The following is a 23,083-nucleotide window of genomic DNA, read 5'->3' as shown; positions in this document are numbered from 1 at the left end:
AGTAGTCAATTAAAAATTATCACAGATTTACATGTATATTTTGCTCCCAAATAAGAACTGGAGACAAAATTTCAACTGATACTTATCTGTATTTTTTTTAATTTACATTTTAAATTTTATTTATTTATGGCTGTGCTGGGTCTTCACTGGTGCGTGAGAGCTTTCTCTAGTTACGGAGAGTGCGGGCTACTCTTGCAGGCTCTAGAGCATGCAAATTTCAGTAGTTGTGACACATGGGCTTAGTTGCTCCTCAGCATGTGGAATCTTCCTGGGCCAGGGATCAAACCCATGTCCTCTGCACTGGCAGGTGGATTCTTATCCACTGTGCCACCTGGGAAGTCCTAAATTTATTTTTAATTAGAGGATAACTGCTTTGCAATGTTGTTAGTTTCTGCCATACATCAACAGGAATCAGCCATAGGTATACGTATGTTCCCTCCTCTTGAACCTCCTTCCCATCTCCCAGCCCTCTAGCACCAAGTCGAGCTCCTTGCATCATACAGCACACTCCCACTGGCTACTATTTACATATGGTAATGAATATGTTTCAATGCTACTCTCTCAATTTGTCCCATCCTCTCCTTCCCCTGCTGTGGTACACAAGTCTGTTCTCTATGTCTATGTCTCTATTACTGCCCTACAAATAGGTTCATCAGTACCATTTTTCTAGATTTCATATGTATGCATTTATACATGGTATTTGTTATTCTCTTTCTGACTTAACTCTGTAAAACAGGCTCCAGGTTCATCTACCTCACTAGAACTGACTCAATTTCGTTTCTTTTTATGGCCGAGTAATATTCCATTGTATATATGTATACAACTTCTTTATCCATTCATCTGTTGATAGACATCTAGATTGAGTATATTCTTTTTATTACTCTGATAAAACCCAATCTAACTATTTCATATCCTCGCTAATATCAACATTGCATAGATTAAGAAAATCAGTAAGAAAATAAAATGGATTTCCTTGATCTCTATAAAAGGTTGCCATTATTATTTATGTATTTTTAAATTAGGGCTTCCCTGGTGGCTCAGATGGTAAAGAATCTGCCTGCACTGCAGGAGACTCAGATCACTTATTTAATGGACACTTATACAGTAGAAGTTCATGGACAGAGGAGCCTGATGAGCTACAGTCCATGGGGTTGCAAAGAGTTGACCATGACTAAGTGACTAACACTTTCACTTTTTTAATGCAGTATTCACTATTGCCAGACTTTCAGTGCTTTATAAACATCAACTCATAAACCAGGACTAATAGCTAAAAGCTGTTACCAAATTATTAATATTAAGACCATTAGGTTAAAAATATATTGCATAAAAGTATACAGTAGAAGCAAAAACTTTAATAATGTAACTGGACACACATTATTACTGGAATGATCACAAAAAGGTACCATCATGTTATTTTTTATAATTCAGTAATTTTAAGTTTTAGTACTATCTAAAATTTAGGGACTTCTCTGGTGGTCCAGAGGTTAAGAATCTGCCTTTAATGCAGGGGACACAGATTTGATCCCTGGTTAGGGAACTAAGATCCCATATGCTGCAGAGCAACTACTAAAGCCCGTGTAGTCTGGAGCACATGTGCCACAACTAGAGAGCCCGTGTGCCACAACTATTGAGCCCACACACCACAACTAGAGAGTCTGTGCACCACGATGGAAGATCCCACAGGGTGCAAGGAAGATCCGCGTGCCACAATGAAGACCCAACACAGCCAAATAAATAGATAAAATTTAGTTTAAAATAATGAAATGGCTTACATATTTTTAAAATACAAGTTATAGTTCAAGTAGATATGTTACACTGTAATACTGAAATAAATGTACTGTTAGAATGAATTCGTGATATTTTAAAAAATTTATATTTTTAAGCTGTCATTGGAGTAGGCTAACTTAACACCCAAACTAATAAAAACAAAGTAGTATGCATTTTGACACACAGTCTTTAAATTATTCTCCATTAAAATGAACCCAGGTTCCTAAAGTTGCTGATTCTAGTCTTGGGATACACAATTTCAAGGTGTGCCTTGCTCCCAGAAAGCAACAATGTTTTTCAGAGTTCTAAAGCAGAGTTGAGAGGGCTCATCTTAATATAAAAGCAGATTTTGCTGACCAAGTGTGACCCATCAAACATAAAATTAAATTGATTTACAGATGTGGCAGGTATCTCCTGCTGTGTCTCCTAATGATTCCATCTCTTGTTATATATGCCCTTGTGTAATCCCTTCCCCTGAGTATAGACTGGACCTAAGCACAGACTACAGCAAAAGTGATAAGATGTGACTTCCATGATTAGGTTATCAAGACTATGACTTCCATCCTGCTGGCACTCTCTGTTCTCTTCCTGGCTCACTGGCTTTGATGAAGCAAACTACTATGTTGGAGAGGCCTACGTGACAAGGAACAGAAGGTGGCTTCCAGCCAATAAACAGAGAAAACTGAGGCTTTCAGGCCAACAACACAAGAGGAAATTAATCTGGCAAAAAACAAAACAAAACACAAAAAAACACATGAGCCTCGAAGCAGATCTTTCTAGTTTGAGCCTTATAATGACTATAGCCCCAGACAACATCCTGATTACAGCTTTGTAAGAAACCCTAGACCAATGTCTTGACTGCAGCCCTCAGAGTTTGAAGTGGAGGATTCAGCTAAACTGTGCCCATATTCCTTTCTCTGTAAAAATGTGAGATAATAAACACATGTCATTTAAGCTGCTAAATTTTGTGGCAAGTTTTGTTATATGGTAATAGACACCTATTGCCACAGAATTGCCTTGTTTTAAAATCATGACTCTAAAAGAGTTACTAAAAACAGAAAATAGACTCAATTTACTCTTCAAGTAAAATAGGAACTATGTTTAAGTTGAGTTTGTTCAATGAAGAAGAAAAATGTTAAAGTTTAGTTGTATGTATAATTCTCAGGATGGGTAAAACATAAAGGTTAATAAATCCACTATCAACAGAAAACAGGTTTCTTTTCTCATGAAATAATTATGAACAGATTCCTAAGAATTTTTCCTATTCCCTAAGCAGGCACCCACTTGCTTTCATAAAATTAGTATAAGGTACTAATGAAGGTGTATCCAAGCATCCATTTATAGGTTTTTTAGTGGCCTTCTGAATGGTTGAAAGTGATAAAGTACAAGTGTTAGTTGCTCAGTCATGTCTGACTCTTTGCGACCCTATGGACTGGGGCCTGCCAGGCTCCTCTGTCTATGGAATTCTCCAGGCAAGAATAGTAGAGTGGGTGGCCATTCCTTATTCACAGAAAATGCCAGGGCCGAGGCACTTGAGACAGAGTGAGGAATACTTGCAGACATGGGGTTCAGTGGATTTTGTAGAAGTTGATTAGGAATTAGTAGACAACTTCTTACTAAAAATTATTTGTCAACTGATGGTTTTAGTTCATTTCTTATGGGCTTGATTAGCGCCTTCATTCTGTATGGTCTGTTCATGGGACAAAGACAGAGGCCTAAAGTGTCACACATCAGACCTTTCTTCAATTTTAATCTAGGGGGGCCAGGGTATATACATGAAATAACAAGTTCACCTGTCCTGAGTCCAAGGTAGGGAGAGTGGTGTGTGGGAAAGAAAGAATTCATGCACAGTGCTTACTTTTTGGATAGAAAAGTACGTATTAGGTTTATGCTAAAAGAACATTTAAAAAATAATATATAGATGGGATATTGTTAATAATTTATACATAAGTATAAAAGCCCTCAAGACACTTAGTACTAATACATATTTTTTAAATTAGAAATATATGGAATCAAAATAATGAGTCTGATAAGAGGAACATGAAACTATAAACGTGAATTTTAAAGGTAATCGTAGCTAAACACAAGTATATGATATGTGGAACTCTTTATTCCTAAAAAGTTTCATTCGTACTCCAGGTAAACTAGACTGTTGAAATGGAAAAGTGTTGTGGCTGCAAGAAGTGTGAAGGCTTTCTTAGTAATGTAGCTGGTTGGCCACTATGCACAAGATGCCTGAAGATAATAACCTCAAATTTACTTGGAAGCATGAAGAAAGAGGACTGCCAAAATGGACTCAAATTCAACTACACTCTTTCTCTACATTAAGATTTCACTATTAATACTTGGACAGGACTCTGCAATGTGCAAACCCCTTGCCATCCTCCAGCCCGTGTTTCTGGGGGTTTTTGTTGTTGTTTTTTTTTTTTTTGGCGTTCACACTCGAACTCCAGTGGAGTTCTGTTCTCTATTCTATGCCAAGAATGAAGTCTCTTTGGTTAGTAATGTCTCAGGTGCTATCTGAGCTCTGAGAGATAAGTTACATAATTTAAATCTGATTTAAAATGTCTGAATACGTAGTTATGATCATTCTGCATATCCAATTCTATATTTTGCAGGCAATTTTTTTCAAAAGTAATGCTTCAGCACTTCTTAAAGGGACCTACCATATTTTTAAGATGTAACAAATTATGTTACAATGGAAACTGTATTGCTTTTATAAGAAAGAAAACAAACATTACTGAAAAACTAACAGAATAGAACATCAAGGGGTTAACCTGTTACAAGTCATCTTTACAATGTATAAAATTCTCAAGTTGCCTATAAGTTTGTTTTGTTTAGTATTTATATAATGATTTGACAGAAAATGATTTAATGATTATGTATAATATATTCTGTGCATTACCAAATGACACCAAAGGAGACCGTCAATGAGTCTTCCATATTTTGAAATGAAGCAAAAGTAATTTTTTCCGGTTTCTAATCAAACTGGAAAAATCCAGACAAAATATATGTTTTACAATCTACAGGACCAGACAAAAGAAAGATAATTATAAAACAGTTTACCTCACTGGCAGACATATTCTTCACTTGTTCTGGTTTCAGTTCTGTAAAATATAAAAATAAGCCACTTAGGGAAAAAAAAAGACTTCCAAGTTTAAATAAACAAAGTTCAATAATCTAAAAGTATATGTTCAATATAAATCATTACATGAAGAGAAAAATAGATTAATAATAAGAGCATATACAATTTATAAATGCTTACACTAATATTCTTTCTTAGGAAGGCATCGGTTTCTTCATATATTGATCAAGAACAATAGGATCTATAAATGTGAAACTAAACTTAAAATAATGCAACTTCTTTACAAAAGTCATTAGCTGTTTTAAGCCAACAACTTTTTTTTTTTTCAGAATAATAGCTAACATATCCCCCAAAATACAAACGATTTATACATTAGCTAATGTTTCTGAGTTTAGTATCTGAACAAGATGTTATGCCTCCAGCATAATGAAAGCTTGACTAAAATGCTTTACCCAGAGTTTCAAAATATATTCTCAAGGTTATATTTATTACTCTCTAAAGCAGCAGTTCTTAACCAGTAGTCTGACTGTGAGAGATATATTCTGAAGTTGCATGTTCCATGTTCTATTTTGCCATCATAGCCAGTAACCTGAGTGCAAACCTGGGAGCATCACCCATCCACTTCCCATGCTGCCTGTGGAAAAGTAGCTGACAACATCTACTCTAAAGTGATTATCACCCGGAGTTTAACATAACCTAAAAATGACAGATGTGGTATCTCAGAATCAACAAATTACCTTGAATCAAAACAAAGCAATGAATGATATACTTTGCTGCAATTTTTCAAAAGAAACATATAATGATAAAAATAAAAACATCTATTTATATAAGTTTCCTTACACACATCAATTTCAAGTGATATTAGAATACTGAAAAGAACCATAAAATAGATAAGAACATTTTCCCTTTATTTTTCTTTTTCACTTGCTTAAAAAAGCTGTTATTCCTGAGGGTTTTTTTTTTTTTTTGCTGCTAACATACTATCAGGTTGCAAAATCTGCTGTCTAGAACAAGGTTCAAGGTACAATGATCCATGGACTGTCTTTATATAGTCTGTGAGCTAAGAATGGTTTCATATTTTCTGTGTGTGGGAAAAAAAATGGGGAGGGGGAGGAAGGAGGAGGATGAGGAGAAGGAAGACAAGGAGGAAGGAGGAGAATGGAAGAGCAGGAAGAGGAAGAAGAAACAGCAGCAGCAGCAGCAGCAGCAGCATATGCTACAGAGCATATGTGGCCAATGAATCCAGAGCTTTTCTCAGAAAGGTTACTTAACCTCAAGTCTAGAAACTCTGTATCAAGTTTCAATCAAGTTTTCCACTGATTCAGCTTTACTGCTTTCCAACAATAAAAAAGACTTCTCAATAATGACTTCTTAAACTTCTGAATGGTGTAATGAACAGTTCTAAATGTTTCCAGCTCTGGAATTCCTACCTCGGATAGGACCCAGTGCTGCATCCTTAGCCAAAGCTGTTAGATCACTGCCTGAGTATCCATCGGTCATTCTGAGAATGAGAAGGAAGAAAGAACAAGTTATTTTTACCTTTCCAGATTTAAAATCGCCACATAATAAGAGGGTAAAACCCTAGTTTGCCTTTGTCATCAAGCAGACAGCTCTGTGATTTGATTTTTAAGGGCACAGGAAGGCCCACTCACTAAAAACAAAACAACTTACTGGTTCCTTATAATGCCTCAAGTCTTCACCATTAGAATCATTCCCTTTTTATTTTTTAATTAATTTAATTGAAGGATAACTGCTTTACAGAATTTTATTCTCTGCCAAATGTCAAATGAATCGGCCATAGGTATACATATGTCCCCTCCCTCTTGAACCTCCTCCCACCTCCCTCCCCATCCCACCCCTCTAGATTGTCACAGAGGCCCTGTTTAGTCCTGAGTCATACAGCAAATTCCAATTGGCTATCTATTTCCACATATAGTATTGTAATTTTCCATGTTACTCTTTCCATATATCTTACCCTCTTCTTCCTCCCCAACCCCATGTCCATAAGTCTGTTCTCTATGTCTGTTTCTCCACTGCTGCCTTATAAATAAACTCACCAGTACCATCTTTCTGGATTCCATATATATGTGTTAGTATGTGATATTTATATTTCTCTGACTCACTTCACTCTGTATAGTAGGCTCTAGGTTCATCCACTTCATCAGAACTGACCCAAAGGCATCCCTTTTTATGGCTGAGTAATATTCCATTGTGTATATGTACCACAGATTCTTTATCCATTCATCTGTTGATGGACATCTAGGTTGCCTCCATGTTCTAGCTATTGTAAATAGTGCTGAAATGAACATTGGCGTATATGTGTCTTTCTCAATTTCGGTTTCCTCAGGGTATATGCCTAGGAGTGGGATTGCTGGGTCATATGGTGCTTTTATGCCTAGCTTTTTAAGGAATCGCCATTCCATCTTCCATAGTGGCTGTATCAATTTACATTCCCACCAACAGTGCAAGAGGGTTCCCTTTTCTCCACACCCTCTCCAGCATTTACTGTTTGTAGACTTTTTGATGAGGGCCATTCGGACTGGTGTCAGGTGGTATCTCATCATGGTTTTGATTTGCATTTCTCTAATAATGAGCAATGTTGAGCATTCTTTCATGGGTTTGTTAGCCATCTGTATGTCTTCTTTGGAGAAATATCTGTTAAGAGTCTTTTTCCCACTTTTTGATTGGGTTGTTTGTTTTTCTGGTATTGAGTTATATGAGCTTCTTGTATATTTTGGAAATTAATCCTTTTCCAGTTGTTTCATTTGCTATTATTTTCTCCCATTTTGAGGCTTTTCTTTTCACCATGTTTATAGTTTCCCTTGCAGTGCAAAAGCTTTTAAATTTAATTAGGTCCCACTTGTTTATTTTTGCTTTTATTTCCATTACTCTAGGAGTTGGGTCATAGAGGATCTTGTTTTAATTTATTATGCCGCCAAGTGTTCTGCCTATGTTTCCTCTCAGAGTTTTATAGTTTCTGGTCTTACATTTAGGTCTTCAATCCATTTTGTGTTTATCTTTGTGTATGGCAATAGGAAGTAGAACCCTTCCTTTAGATTAAGGTATACTGCATCTCCAGGAGACTCCATTAAGTTGTAAATATGTGCCCTGGAAAGGTTACATCTATAAACCATTGCTGGCCAACTGACACATAACTGCAATTACTTCTCTACAGATTAATGAGTCTCTATCTAAACCAAGAACTGCCTTGATGGAATGAGGGGCAATCAAGGAAGATTTCTTCATCTGTAGGACACCCTACAGGACAGACAGGGTGAAGGAAGGGTCTGGGGTAGAAGACATGGGCAAAAAGAGGTACACCTGAATGGGACACCACAGTGGGAACTCCTGGGCAGCCGAAACATTATTAAAGGGAACTAAGAACTAGGAAAGTCAAGAGGAAGAGGAAAACAGAACAGGAAAAAAATATTTACTTTTCATGTACTCTGTTAAATAACTGCAGAAACATTATTAGCAGATTTTTTACTGGAATAACAAAGAATGAATTTGTTCTTTTTTCATAGGTATCTGGCAACTCAAGAGTTTTTACTAACAATACTAGCTATTCACATTCTTGTTGAACATTTTAAATTACTTTTTAAGTTTTTTCCAGTGACTAAAAATGCATGCGTGCATCTCCTATATTCAGTTTCTACTTAATACACCACTTACAGAAAAAAACTTGAAGATGTCAAAGTTTAAAAAAAATTATGTGTAATACAAAAGAACAAGTTTAAGTGAAAATACCTGTTGGTGTGGGCAAATATGCAATGTTTTACATCTGAAAAATTATTTTAATAGAACTTAAGTTTATTAAAAAAAATATAGTACCATCATTAGCAAATAGCTAATAGGTCATGTCTTCCAGAGGATTTAGAAACTGAAATTTAGGTATCATACATAAGAAAATGAGATAAGTGAAAAGATAAAGGAAGTAGAGAATGAAACACGTATTCAGATAAATTACTTGTTTCAGACATGCGCTTACTTTAAACAAAACAGAAAAAGACTTCTTAAAAATAAAGAAAAGCTGCAGGATAGACGAAATCAAATCACTCACCTAGCAAGTTGAGCTAGTTCTTTTTGGGTCAATGGGCTTCCTTGTTTACATAATAGATTTTTTAATAAAAGTAGTCGTGTCTGAAAAGAAATATTAAAGAATTATCAGTCCAAAGAGTTAGCTTAATAAAATATCCAGGAGTTAGGTTCAAATCCTAACTCTCATTTAGGAGCTCTATGATTTTACACAAAACACTCTACCTCTTACTGCCTCACTCTTATCTATTAAAATGACAATTTTTTGAAAGTTTCTAAAAGAGTTAAAACTAATCCAAATAAAGCACTAAGTAAATAGCTGCTGCTACCACCAAGGATGTTAAGGGTCTGAGGTAGACAACCACAATTTAAAGGTATGGATTCATATAACATGGACTCTTACCCACTTTAAGTGTATAATTCAGTGACTCTTAATAAGATTAGAGTTGTGCAACCATCACCATAATCCAATTTTAGAATATTTCTATCACTCCAAAAAGCTCACCTGTGTCTGTCTGCAATTAATTCTGACTTCCACCCAAAGCCTTAGCTAACCACTATCTACTTTATGTTTCTAGAAATAGCCTTTTTTTAGACACTTCATATAAATGGAATCATGTAATAGGTAATCTTTTCCATCTGGCATCTCTCACTTAAAAAAATGTTTTTGAGGTCCATCCATATTACGGTATGTGAAAGTACCCATATATGGAATGGTATGGTACCATTTAGCAATAAAAGTTATCTATTCACCAACTGATGACTAGATTTTTTTGCAGTTCTTGGTTATTATTTATAATGCTGTTGTAAAAATTCTTGTACATGTCTTTATAGATACATGTTTTCATTTCTCCAGTAGAATCCTATGAATAAAATTTTGGAGTCTTACATGCATGCTCAGTTGCTAAGTCGTGTCCGACTCTTTGCAACCCTATGGACTGTAGCCTGCCAGGCTCCTCTGTCCATGGGATTCTCCAGGCAAGAATACTGGAGTGGGTTGCCATTTCCTCCTCCAGGGGATCTTCCTGACCCAGAGATTGAACTGCGTCTTCTGCGTCTCTTGCACTGGCAGGCAGATTCTTTAGCACTGCGCCACCTGGGAAGCCCGTGGAGTCTTACAGTAAGTTCATCTTTTTAAGAAACTGCCAAACTTTCAAATGCAGCTGTACCATGTACTAGAAGACTTAATAATGTTAAGTGGTAGGTCTTGTTTCTGCCTAAAATTAAAAAGTTCAAACATGGATACATACCTCCTCATTTGGCAAAGACACATAAACCCGTTTGGTAAAACGCCTAAAAAAAGGATTCAAGCAATCTCAGAAATACAGTTTTGAATTTAAACAGCAAATAACAAAAACAAAGCTTTAAGTATAGTGCTCAAGGCATTTGAATACATTTTAGTAGTCATCAATGTAAAAAGTCATTCTTTAAAAACATTCTAGTTAAATATATAGAATAGATAACTAATAAAGATCTACTGTATATACCACAGGGAAGACTACCCATTACTCTGTAATGACCTATATGGGAAAAGAATCTAAAGAAGAGTGGATATATGTATGTGTATAACTGGCTCACTCTGCTGTACACCTGAACCTAACAGAACACTGTAAATCAACTGTACTCCAATACAATTTAAGAAAATTCCAGTTAATGTTTAAAAATCCTTAGTATTGTCAGAATTAAATTAACCATTTATGTATCTGTATTTTTTTTAACAGTAGTTAACACTTTAAAACAAAATATCTGATATAAGGAGTTGAAGAAACAGATCTCTGCTATCGCCTTGAAACTGAAAACAACTAAAACCAACACGAAAACAGAAACAGAAATGTAAACTCCATCGTCAGCAAACCAGGTAATGCTTATAGAACTAAAATGTATGAAGAAGGCCTGCCTAGGGCAGTGAAAATTATACCGACAAAGGTGAATACAGACAGGACCTGCCAATGCAAATTCCAGACACAGCTGTCAGAGCAGTTTTCCAGAGAAAACAGAGAACACTCTGAGGGGCAATAAAACTAACCTCCCCACATTTAAACAAGCATGTGAGGACTGGCTCTGCAGATCATGTGACCCTAGTCAGTAGCAAAGCAATGACAAGAAGATGAGACTAAACAAAGAAACTCAAAGACACAACATCTTTGTAAGAACATATCAGTCAGTCTGGCAAGAGGACAAGCTGTCTTGCAATGGCCAATCTTTTTCAGTTGAAGAAGACTAAATCGACCCAATCTCTTATTTACATACACGTACACTTCTTTACCAGGTGGGGCTTTGTTGTGAGTCAGCGAGACTGCCCACCAGTCCAGGGTATATAGGACAATTCAAGATATTTGCCTTGCTATCTTACTTTTCTAGCTCTTCTACAACATCCTTTCAAAATTAGGTTCTCCAAGAAAACTCCCCTTATTCAAATAAAATAGGCAAAACAGACAAAAGCATAGGACTGATTTTAAAGAACAGTACTAAAACAAGATGGGAAAGAATACAATAAACATAAAATAGATAAAATGAAGAACATGCACAAGAGGATTTTGCCATAAAGCAAATTAAAACTGTGACCAATATCTTTCCAAGAAAATAATTTAATGAAAAAAAAGGCTCCTATGAAATAAGAGCTCAATGAGATAGAAAGGTTCAAAGAAGTAAGACAACAGAAGATGAAAAATGGGACTGCAAAGAACAGGAAAGCAATAAAAAAGAAAACAAAAACCACCACAAAAACAAAGGTCAAAAAAGTAATAGTAGTAGTAGAAAGGAGATTAGACACTAACCCTACTGGGTTAACCAATAAATGTGAATAAAAGCAGGCTGGCTTCAGACTTTCACACTGTAACATCCAGTCCTAGAAACAATAGGCAATGTTACAAATTCCTTAGGAAAAGAATGGGAGGTCCAAGAATTTTATAATTTGGACAGTTGAGTGAAACTGTCCTCCCAGTAGAAAGGGAACAAATTTGCTCAAACACATGAGAAGAGAGAATGCAGCTCCCATGAACTGTGTTAGCAGGGTAAAAATCAGTTTTGGAGTTTTAAGATACTTTAATTCAACCCAGAAGAAATAAGCAATTTGCCTAAAACCATAAAGTTAAAAATAGTTTTCCTGATATCATGCTGGTCCTGTCCTCAAAAGTTTTGTTTACTAACAAGAGGCCAGAGGATGGATATAGAGAGGAACACAATGAATTTAGTCTTTACATTGAGAACGAAAGAGACAAGTAATACATGAGACGAATAAAGGAGTAAATACATCTGTAATAAATGTGTGCATTTCCACATAAATTTCCCTACCTGAGAACAGCTTCATCAAGCTCTTGTGGCCTGTTAGTTGCACCCATTACAAGCACTCGGTCATCTCCAGCAGACTGTACCTGTAAGTCAAAATTATTTTCAGTATTTTTAAAGTAATAACAAAGAAAAACACAATAAAGATATCTATTTCTAATTTGGGCCATTCATTTGGAAAATACATACACTAAAATGCTACCACATAAAAATATAATAATCAATACATACACCATCAAATTCTATTAGAAATTCAGTTTTTAGACGTCTGCTAGCATCATGTTCTCCTTCTCTTCTTTCACACAAAAGACTATCAACTTCATCTAGAGGAAATACAAGGATGAAACTTTAATTAAAAGCCAAGCTACATGAGTTATCTGATATTAACCTAGTTTATTATTTAGGTTATTAATATAATGTATCCTACTCAATTTGTTGGACAGTCTTTAATCTTGTGCTTTTTAAAAACTTTTTACTTCTGCAACTATACTTCAATAAAAATTGTGAAAAACTTTTTACTTCTGAATAATCTTTCCTATCATTCCCTCACATTTGGAAGACAGGAACTTTACAAATGTTCAACTAAGCTGTTGGAAGACATGTTCTTACCTATAAAAATTATGGAAGGTTGAAGTTCTCGAGCCACGGCAAAAAGAGCTCTCACCAATTTCTCTCCTTCTCCCACCTACAACAAGGCATTGGACACTGTTAAACCCACAAAACGCAAGATTGTTCCTTCCAGCTTTTTTAATGTCACTACTGAAAATCTAGTACCTAGGAATTTAACTTCCCTTCTTTGCAGCAACCAAAGATTTGGTTTAAAGAATAGGGGTGAGGGGGGTTGGGGGTTATTGATTGTTCCTTATAACACCAGTAAATAGACTGCTTATTTATTAAGAGAATCTGGTGAGTACTTTAAAAAACAAAACAAAATAACTCTGTCTTGTTTCACTATGCATTTCTAAGACTTGAGATTGGAGTAACTATTGGGATATAACTACTGAGAAGAGGGAACATCAGAGGATAGAGGGATGCAGCAATATTCCGTAAGCCATAGGCCGCAGGGTGTATTTACAGAAGCACAGAAGTCGGAACGTGCTCTCCTAAACAAAACTTGCTCTGCTAAAAACATCTTGAAAATCCATTCTCACAATATCACTGTCAATAAATGTCAAAGCATTCCTAGGTGGTCCAGGTGGTCTATGAACACTCCTTAAGACATTATCGGGGGCTTGAACACTATACTAAAGCCATTCAATGCACCAAAGCATCTATGCTTTGAAAGGGTCATGAGGTTTGCAGTGAAGTGAAGTGAAGTGAAGTTGCTCAGTCGTGTCAGACTTTTTGCGACCCCATGGACTGTAGCCTACCCGGCTCCTCCGTCCATGGGATTTTCCAGGCAAGAATACTGGAGTGGGTTGCCATTTCTACTTTGTACTCTAGGTGGCATCTATTCTTTTTATTGAAGATTAAATTAAAAAGGAAAAGCCTCAGATTTAGAATCTGCAAAACAAATATTCTCAGAGCCAGAAGGAACAGCGAGAGATTACCTCTTATGACATCAACCCTGTAAGATTTCCCTGGTGATCCAGTGGTTGAGTCCACCTGTGAGTGCAGGGAACCTGGGTTCAAACCCTGATCTGGGAAGATTCCACATGCTGCGGGAACAACTAAGCCTGAGGGACACAACTACTGAGCCTGTGCTCCGCAACAAGAGAGCCACCACAATAAGACGCCTGTGCATCGCAACAGGAGAGTAGTCCCTGCTCGCCACAACTAGAGAAAGCCTGCGTGTGGAAATGAAGACCCAGCCTAGCCAAAAATAAGAAAATACATGAAAACAACAAACACTTTATAAAGGAAGTAAAACCTCAAGTGATACTTTCTTAAGGCCAGTTCCGTATGTAAGTTAGGTTGGCATCCCTACCTCCTATCTTCCAGGACAGTGTTCTCTGTTGTAGGCTAATATAGGTAACCTACTGTAACAACAGTTTTATTTGTAAAATTTCACACAGGAAGCAAAACTTAACCAGGAAAAGTATCACTGTATAGTTACTTTTAATTACTTTACAAAACTGAGACCTCTGCCAGTAACTGACCTTGTACTTCTAGCCTCCAAATTTCTATTGTTCAAGCCAGCTTAGTCTGTGGTACTTTAATACACAACCCAAACAAATCTCACAGAAAAATTTCACTTTTAAATGAGCCTAACAAATGTACATAACTTTCTACTTTGAAGAGTAAAAAAATAAAATATTTAAATAATATGTAAGTAATAGATATAAAACTCATAGAAAAACATCTCTGTGTAATGTTATTGCCATTTATTCTTAACACAGTAACATTTAGACAGTAACTTAAAGCATGACAATACTGGAAAAAGAACACTCACATATTTTGAAGTTAAACTTGCAGCACTTATATTAAAGAAGGTTGCATTAGATTCTGCAGCTACTGCTTTAGCCTTTAAAAATCAGAAGGGTAAATATATTAGTTCAATTGCTTTAAAAAGATAACTACATGTGATCAACTTAATTTCGATAAAACTTTTCCTGAAAACATAAGGTATGACAGTTTCCAACAAATAGCAATCAATGTATTTCCTTCTCAGCAATGAGAAAAAGGTGCAGGAGGAGCTGTGCTGCTTCTCACTCTCTTTCTAAGAGAGATGTCAAAGGGACAGGTTGGAAAAAAAAAAAAAAAGGGTGTGTTATTCTCTTCCCAGCTATAGAAGATAACTGGTTAGAGAAAGATAAACAGCTGAAGGAAAAAGTTACTCTTTCCCTACTTAGTTTTCCCTGTAGCAGAGTCATGCAGGAAAAGAGGTATTCAGATCCTAACAAAAACTTCTGGCAAAACAATATAGAAAAAAACAATCTGCTGTATGTCAGTTATGCCTCAATTAGAAAAAAAGAAAGGAGAAATCTGTTATCAGGCTGATTATTTTATTTAAATAAACCTGCTAAAATAGTAAAAAATAAATAAACAGGGGAGATTAGGAAGATACTCAATATAGTAAGGTAAGCTCTTCTAGGGCAAAATTTTAATATTTAACTTGGGAAAACAATGAAAATTATACTGTTCCCAGCATCAAACTAATACTGGAGATAACATACATGGTTTTTCACCTATCTTCATCATTAAAAACTAGCTTAAAACCTGGGAGTTCCCCGGTGGTCCAGTGGTTAGTACTCAGTGCTTTCACTGCCATGACCCTGGATTCAATTCCTGATCTGAACACTAAGATCCCACAAGGTATGCAGTGTGGGGGGAGGGGAGGGAGGGGAGAGGGAGAAAGTATATAACAACAAAAGGCAAATCATAAACAACAGACTCAGTGACAATGAAATGTTTCTTTTATTCACATTATACCCTTAATATCTCAATAGAACTTGCCAATTTAAAAGGAATTCTTACCAGCATTGTTTTCCCATTTCCAGGTGGACCAAAGAGTAACAATCCTCTGGCAGGAGCCCTAAGCCCTGTGAACAACTTAAAAATACATACTTTAGTTCACAACTGTGATTCTGGAGACACTTTTTCCAGACATTTTGAGTATTATTTGTTATCAGTAGCATCCTCCAAAAGAGAGCTGCCCAGAGCTCTAAAGAGAACATATAATCAGTAAGTCACTATAATTACCCCAAACAGAAGAAAACAAAGTGAAATAAACCCAAATTCTTATTGATCAAATTGAAAGCAACTGAGCTTCCCTGGTGGTCCGGTGGTTAAGAATCCGCCTGCCAATGCACGGGACGCAGGTTCAGACCCAGGCCTGGGAAGACACCACAGGCTGTGAACCAACTGCCCATGAACCGCAACTACTGAGCCTGCAAGCTGCAACCACTGAACCCTGTGTGCCCTAGGGCCCGTGCCCCATAATAAGAGAAGCCACCACACTGAGATGCCCGTGCACAACTAGCAAGTAGTCCCCGCTCACTACAACTACAGAAAGCCCCCCTTGTGCAGCAGTGAAGACCCAGTACAGCCAAAATAAAAATATTTTAAAAGTACACTGAAAAGACTGAAAGCAGGCTGATTAAACAAGACATCCTGAACAAAGAATGTTTGTCCACTTCTTTTAGAAATCTCACCAAAATAACAGTAAATGAATAAAAGAAAGAAATCTTCAAAACAAAACAAAACAAAATACAAAAGGAAACAACAGAGGACACAGATTTTTGTAGATGGTGAATTGATAAAGTGTGGTAAATTATTTAATGGAGTTGAGGGAGCTAAAACCAAGCGCCTGCTTGTGAAGGGATACCTAGATACCAAGAGCAAGCTGACATGAACAAAAAACCCTGGAAAAGCTCTGGAATTGGAGGAATCAGGTATGGGAGAAAGCACTAGTGAGGCAGTTGGCCAAAAAGAGGGGGACTGATTGAAAGTCTGTGTGAGGAACAACGGAAACCATGCTCCTGCCCTGACCAAGAGCACACAGCGTGTACTGCTCTTCCACAACAACAGGAGGCAGAGGTTTCCTTCTCTAGAGACATCAAACCACAGCTGCCAAACTCAAGGACGCCAGGCACAGCAGGCACGAAGGGTGAAGACTCAACTGATAACATTTTACTCAACAGTGAAAGCGTATGTACTTTTAAGTTGAACCATATGAAGTAACTGATATTCAACTTAGAGACAAAATTTTATTTGAGTGGGTTCAGGTTTACAGAAAATTTAATGGAAAGAACAGAGTTTCCATGTAACTCCTCACCTCCCCCACGTCCCTATTATTAACATCTTGCATTGGTATGGTACATTTAATACAGCTGATGAATACTGATACATTATTATTAACGTAAGTTCATAGTTTACATTAAGGTCCACTATTTGTGTCAAATATTTACCATTAGTTTCATGTAGAACAGTTTCACTACCCTAAAAACTGCCTTCTCCACCATCTATTTAACCTCCCTGTCCTCCCTACGAATGCTTGGCAACCACTGATCTTTTTACTGTCTCCATAGTTATTCTAGTTGGAATCATATAGTATAAGACTTTTAAGATTGTCTTCTTTGACTTAGCAATATGTACTTAATGTTCCTCTATGTATTTTCATGGCTTGATAGCTCATTTCTTTTTAGTGCTGAATAATATTTCATTATTATGGATATACCATAGTTTGCTTATACATTTAACTACTGAAAACCATCTTGAATGAACAAAGGTTAAAGTATTTGCTTTAAGTAATTCTGAGAATAAATTAACTCAAGAATGTGTTTTTAATATTATTTATCTCATTCAAGCCACTTTCAGTGTTCAGTAACTTATCGTTGTTGAGAAGGTCTTACAACTAGCTGAGAAAAGAAGTGAAAGGAAAAGAAGAAAAGGAAAGATATATCTATCTGAATGTAGTTACATCGTGAGTCAAGTGGACCTTAGGAAGCATCACTAAGAACAAAGTTAGTTGAGGTGATAGAATTCCAGTTATTTCAAATCCTAAAAGATGATGCTGTTAAAGCGCTGCATTCAATAGGCCAGCAAACATGGAAAATTCAGCAGTGGCCACAGGACTGGAAAAGGTCAGTGTTCATTCCAATTCCAAAGGGCAATGCCAAAGAATGTTCAAAGTACTGCACTATTGCACTCACTTCGTATGACAGCAAGGTAACACTCAAAAATCCTTCAAGCTAGGTTTCAACAGTACGTGAACTGAGAACTTCCATATATAGGCTGGATTTAGAAAATGCAGAGGAACCGGAGATCTAATGGCCAACGTCCATTAGATCATAGAAAAAGCTAGGCTATTCCAGAAAAACATCTACTTCTGCTTCACTGACTATGCTAAAACCTTTGACTGTGTGGAACACAAAAAATTATGGAAGATTCTTAATGAGATGGGAATACCAAACCACCTTAACCTACCTCCTGAGAAATCTGTATGCAGGTCAAGAAGCAACAGTTAGAACTGGAATGAACAATGGACTGGTTCAAAATTGGGTAAGGAGTACATCAAGGCTGTATACTGTCAGCCTGCTTGTTTAACTTACATGCAGAGTACATCATACAAAATGCCGGGCTAGGTGAAGCACAAGTCAAAATCAAGATTGCTGGGAAAAATATCAATAACCTCAGATATGCAGATGACACCACCCTAACAGCAGAAAGAGAAGAGGAACTGAAGAGCCTCTTGATGAAGCTAAAAGAGGACAGTGAAAAGGCTGGCTTCAAACTCAACATTCAAAAACTAAGATCATGGCATCAGGTCCCATCATTTCATGGCAAATAAATGGGGAAACAATGGAAACAGTAACACACTTTATTTTCTTGGGCTCCAAAATCACTGTAGATGGTGACTGCAGCCATAAAATTAAAAGACACTTGCTCCTCGGAAGAAATGCTATGACAAACCTAGACAGTATATTAAAAAGCAGAGACATTACTTTGCCAACAACAGTCTGTATAGTCAAAGCTATGGTTTTTCCAGTATACGGATATGAGAGCTGGACCATAAATAAGGCTGAGCACCAAAAAATTGATGTTTTTGAACTGTGGTGTTCGAGAAGACTCTTGAGAGTCCCTTGGACTGCAAGCAGATCAAACCAGTCAATCCTAAAGGAAATCAATCCTAAATATTCATGGGAAAGACTGATGCTGAAGCTCCAGCACTTTGGCCACCAGATGTGAAGAACTGACTCATTGGAAAAGACCCTGATGATGGGAAAGATTTAAGGCAGGAGGAGTAGGAGATGACAGAGGATGAGATGGTTGGACAGCATCACCAACTCAACGGATATAAGTTTGAACAAACTCTGGAAGGTGGTGAAGGACAGGGAAGCCTGGCATGCTGTAGTCCACGACGTCGAAAAGAGTCAGACATGACTGAGTGACTGAATAAAAACAAAATTATGATTCCGTGTTTTTAAGATGAAATAAAAATTCTAGCACTGTAAAAAAAATGAATAAATTCATCATGATGCCTGTCATACCCAACTTTCCAATCTAGCCTAACAATGTCCCCATTGTGATCCATGCAAGCTCCCCACTGTGGAGAATTAAGAATAAAGCTGATCTGTTGCACAATAAAGGTGCTTTATGAAATAAGCTCTGACCCATGACCCATTTTACAGTCCACTGTGAAAAGATGAGCTAGGATAATCATATTTTCTTTCTTGGGAATCTTAACAGGAATTATAAAAATGTTCAAATTGGCAGATGCAGAGATAGACAAATGGTCCGAATCCTGAGACTGGCTCTGCCTCAGATGCCGTTCCTCCTTAAGCTCCAATTTAGTACATTTACTAAGGCTTCTGCCCCGCCCAAGCCTATGTTATTCAACTTTGAAATTCCAGTTTTTTCAAATAGTATGGCCGTACCATGGAAATATTCCTAAATGTAAATTCATATGCTGTTTGACCTTACTCTCCATTTTAGATGTGCTCCTTAAAGTTATGCATAGAGCAGAAGCTGAATGACTTCTAACACAGTCCAGATATTTCCTTACTATCTTTACTATTTTAGATATATTTTTGTACCCTAAGAAGCACATCATTTATAATAAAGGCCATACTTGAGACTGATCCACCACTTAACTAAAATGTAGAGAAAGAAATTTAGGTCTTAGGACTAGTTTCTTTGGCAACAAATGGACTAAATGACTGCTAAGATCCTCTTCAGGTCTACGGTTGCATGAATCCTTTCAACAAGCATTTTTTCAGTCAATACTCAGTCTGGTGCATTTACTACGCTTATATATAACCCCAGGAGGAAACGTTAGCCCAAAATACAAACCATCATAGGTTTCCTCAAAGTGTGGCCTGAGGTGGTAGAAGGGGCAAATTTGGCTACTATAAAGACAAATGCTTTCCACCTTAATAATTCTCTTATTATTTTATTATTAAGAATATTCAATTAGTATATTAAACCAGTGATTTCCTGCACACTGCTTCTTAGAATGAGCAAGAGGTAAAAGAAAATACAATCAACAAATAATAAATTTCAGTATAGTTGGTACTCACGAGTTACAAACAGTATGAAAATGACAGAGACTATAGAAAAATAGGGCCACACAAACTTTACACATTCGTTTAAGAGTATATTCACAATAATGTGCCACATAACATCTATGATCACTAGATTTTGTAAATGAGTCCACAAAGACTTGAAAGCTCAGAAGGAAGAGAAACAGCTGACCCAGACTGGATCTTCAGGTTTATTTTTTGCAATTTTTTCAGAACAGCATCAAATATGAAATCTGTGAATTGTGAAAATCGAAAACAATACCAAATATGGAAAATTAAATATTTATTATCAATTGCAAGATTACCTAACTTCTTCAGTGAGTTAAAAAATTATGGGATGGAAGGTTAGGCTCCTTATCACTTATCAGCTCTTCATTTATTTTGATCATTTAGTATCTTCAAAATAATTCTTCTAAATAACTTTATCTTAATTTCTCTTTTCTCCAGTATGATTTCTGTCTTTTAATTTTAACTCTCTCTTACCTTAATATAAAATTATTGCCTGTTACCTATTTTTCCTATAAATTAATTACAAATGGATTGGGAATTAGTTACCATTATAGTCAATCTCCTCTCCAATACAGTCAACATCAACTGCTAATGATTTTTCCTTAAAAAAAAAAATCAAACCTACTGTTAAATGAATTAATCATTCTAGTGTAGCTCATTTATTTACTGATACTATGCATTCAGTAATGGATGATACTATAAGAAAATGACAATATAAAGTCCTTACCTCAGGTCTCAGAGAAGGAAGAATAACAATTTCTTGCAATGCTTGTTTTGCCAGCTCTTGACCAGCTATATCATCAAATTTAACAGCTGTTCCACTAAGAAAGAGAATTTCAGTTAACTACACACATAAATATTCTTCAGTTATTATAATATTAAGTCTAAGCTCTATGTAATGTAGCCATTTTCACATTAACTAAGAGTGAAACTATAGTTAAATCAGTAAAGCAATGGCTTTCTCATTTACAGTAATTGAAAACCATCATAAAAATCAAATATGTAAATTAGACAAGGTATTTATTATCCATTTTACTAATGATATATTTTGCCAATAAAAAATATTTAAACTCCATAAAATGCTTTAGATGACAATACTTACTTGTCCACAATTTCATTCATTATAAGGTTAGCAAGGTTGCTGTCCACATTCCTAAAATTCTTCAAGTCTTTCTTTTTACGAGGAGCAGTTGTAGGAGTAGAAGGTTTATTTGTTCTATTTGTTTTTGGTGTACTCTTGGAAGGACACAAAATTTTGATGTGAAAACACAACATAATGTTTGCAATTTTCACATGTGAGTTAACTTTAATGTTCACAGAATTAAAAGAATAAAAGTAGCAAAAAATAGATATAAAAACCCCCAAACTGTATATTTACTCTAAGATAAAATGGCATTCTCTATAGAACTACATTTGGCATGAAGTGGGTTTATAGAAGATTTTATCCAGAGAGACTTACTTACTATGAAATAAAAAGGCTCTATGACAACACAGTCACATAATTTTGATCCTTGTTAGAATTGTAACAAAACTGTATGTATGCTTAATGTTACAAAACATTTATGTACATTTACACAATTATACAAAGAACGAATTTAAAATGACCTATAGGGAATTTCCTGGCGGCCTAGTGCTTGGAACTCCCTGCTTTCACCGCTGAAGGCCTGGGTTCAGTTCCTGGTTTGGGAACTGATATGGTAAGCCACACATCATGGCACAGCCAAATAAAGAAATAAAATAAAATTAGAAACAGACTGGATAAAGAATACATAAAACACACTGGATAAAGAAACTTACTGTTAAAAACACCTGGTTAGCAAGATTTCCTTCAAAGATAATAGAGAAAAAAAAAAAAGATTTGCTTTTTAGTAGCAAGTTGCCTCTGTTACTTAGATTTTATTTTTTATTCTTTTTATTAAAAAAAATTGTATTTATTTACTATTTGGCAGTACTGGGTTTTCACTCCAGCATGTAGTTTCTTTTAGTTGCAGCATGCTGGATCTAGATCCCTAACCAGGGATTGAACCTAAGTCCCCAGGCTTGGCAGTGCAGAGTTTTAGCCACTGGACCACCAGGGAAGTCCATACTTAGATTTTTATAAACCTAAATTTAAAAAAAAAGAAAAGAAATCATTCAACTTTGTGGAAACTTATCAGTTCTCTTAAGGTATTACAAAGTACTTATAATAAATTTAAGTAAGCATTGTCATGTTCAAAATTTTGTTTGCAACAGCATAGCAACTGAAGTTACTGTCTCAAAATACCTTATGAGTGGCAGCTGCAGAAGCAGGTCCTTGTCTCACGCCAGAAACCATGGATAAACCACTGCAGCTAGGTGCTCTATGGTGGCCTGAAAGACCTGTGGGTCCAGTTTTCATAACTGTTTTTGAACGAGGCAGTGAATTACTAGCATGTGTTAACGGATCTTTTCTTTTTGGAACAGCTCCACTTTCTATCAAGGAAAAAATAAAGTCATCATGGTCAGAAAATTGTGGCTAAACATTATAAAAGTTAATATAAGGACCAGTACAAATTTGAAAGCTAATAATATTATTTTTATTTCAGCAGTATCTCAAAATAAGACTTCAGTCAGAATATATACTATTCATAACGACTGTTACTGGGTGTGGACAAGATTATGAGTATTTAGCCTTTTCCTTTTCCTGGTGTATAATTTTCTTTTAAGAAATACATATTTGTCATAAAAAGAAATAACTATTTGTGGGGGCAGGAGGAGGATACAAAAAAGGTACTAAGAAAATAGAGCTGCCAAAATTTTTTCTTTTTTGTTTTATTTAAAAGCTGCCAAAAATTAAAGAAACAAAATGTAGTAAAGGCACTAGGGGTAGGCTGTATGGGGGTGGGGGGAACAAATAGCACATCATTCCAAACTTTTCAGACTATAAAACACTGTGAAAATCCAATCTGTGCCACCA

At 36.1% G+C, this 23,083-nt stretch overlaps 1 protein-coding gene across 4 annotated transcripts in view; it reads right to left on the bottom strand.

The window, feature by feature from the left end:
* SPAST (spastin) overlaps positions 1-23,083 on the bottom strand; it is a 53,108-nt gene that overhangs the window by 3,579 nt on the left and 26,446 nt on the right. For all 4 annotated transcript variants that reach the window (XM_040224583.1, XM_040224580.1, XM_040224582.1 and 1 more), the window contains 12 exons: positions 22,412-22,599; positions 21,251-21,384; positions 20,876-20,969; positions 15,593-15,667; positions 14,568-14,639; positions 12,785-12,860; positions 12,407-12,498; positions 12,182-12,261; positions 10,138-10,180; positions 8,913-8,992; positions 6,283-6,353; positions 4,834-4,874 (listed from right to left, as the gene is read on the bottom strand). In XM_040224583.1, the coding sequence (XP_040080517.1) occupies positions 4,834-4,874; positions 6,283-6,353; positions 8,913-8,992; positions 10,138-10,180; positions 12,182-12,261; positions 12,407-12,498; positions 12,785-12,860; positions 14,568-14,639; positions 15,593-15,667; positions 20,876-20,969; positions 21,251-21,384; positions 22,412-22,599 (1,046 nt within the window). The remainder of the gene's footprint in view (positions 1-4,833; positions 4,875-6,282; positions 6,354-8,912; positions 8,993-10,137; positions 10,181-12,181; positions 12,262-12,406; positions 12,499-12,784; positions 12,861-14,567; positions 14,640-15,592; positions 15,668-20,875; positions 20,970-21,250; positions 21,385-22,411; positions 22,600-23,083) is intronic.

The sequence above is a fragment of the Oryx dammah genome, unplaced genomic scaffold, assembly GCF_014754425.2.
Source record: "Oryx dammah isolate SB20612 unplaced genomic scaffold, SCBI_Odam_1.1 HiC_scaffold_25, whole genome shotgun sequence".
Classification (NCBI taxonomy): domain Eukaryota; kingdom Metazoa; phylum Chordata; class Mammalia; order Artiodactyla; family Bovidae; genus Oryx; species Oryx dammah.
This window is presented reverse-complemented; position numbering and strand designations above follow the sequence as displayed.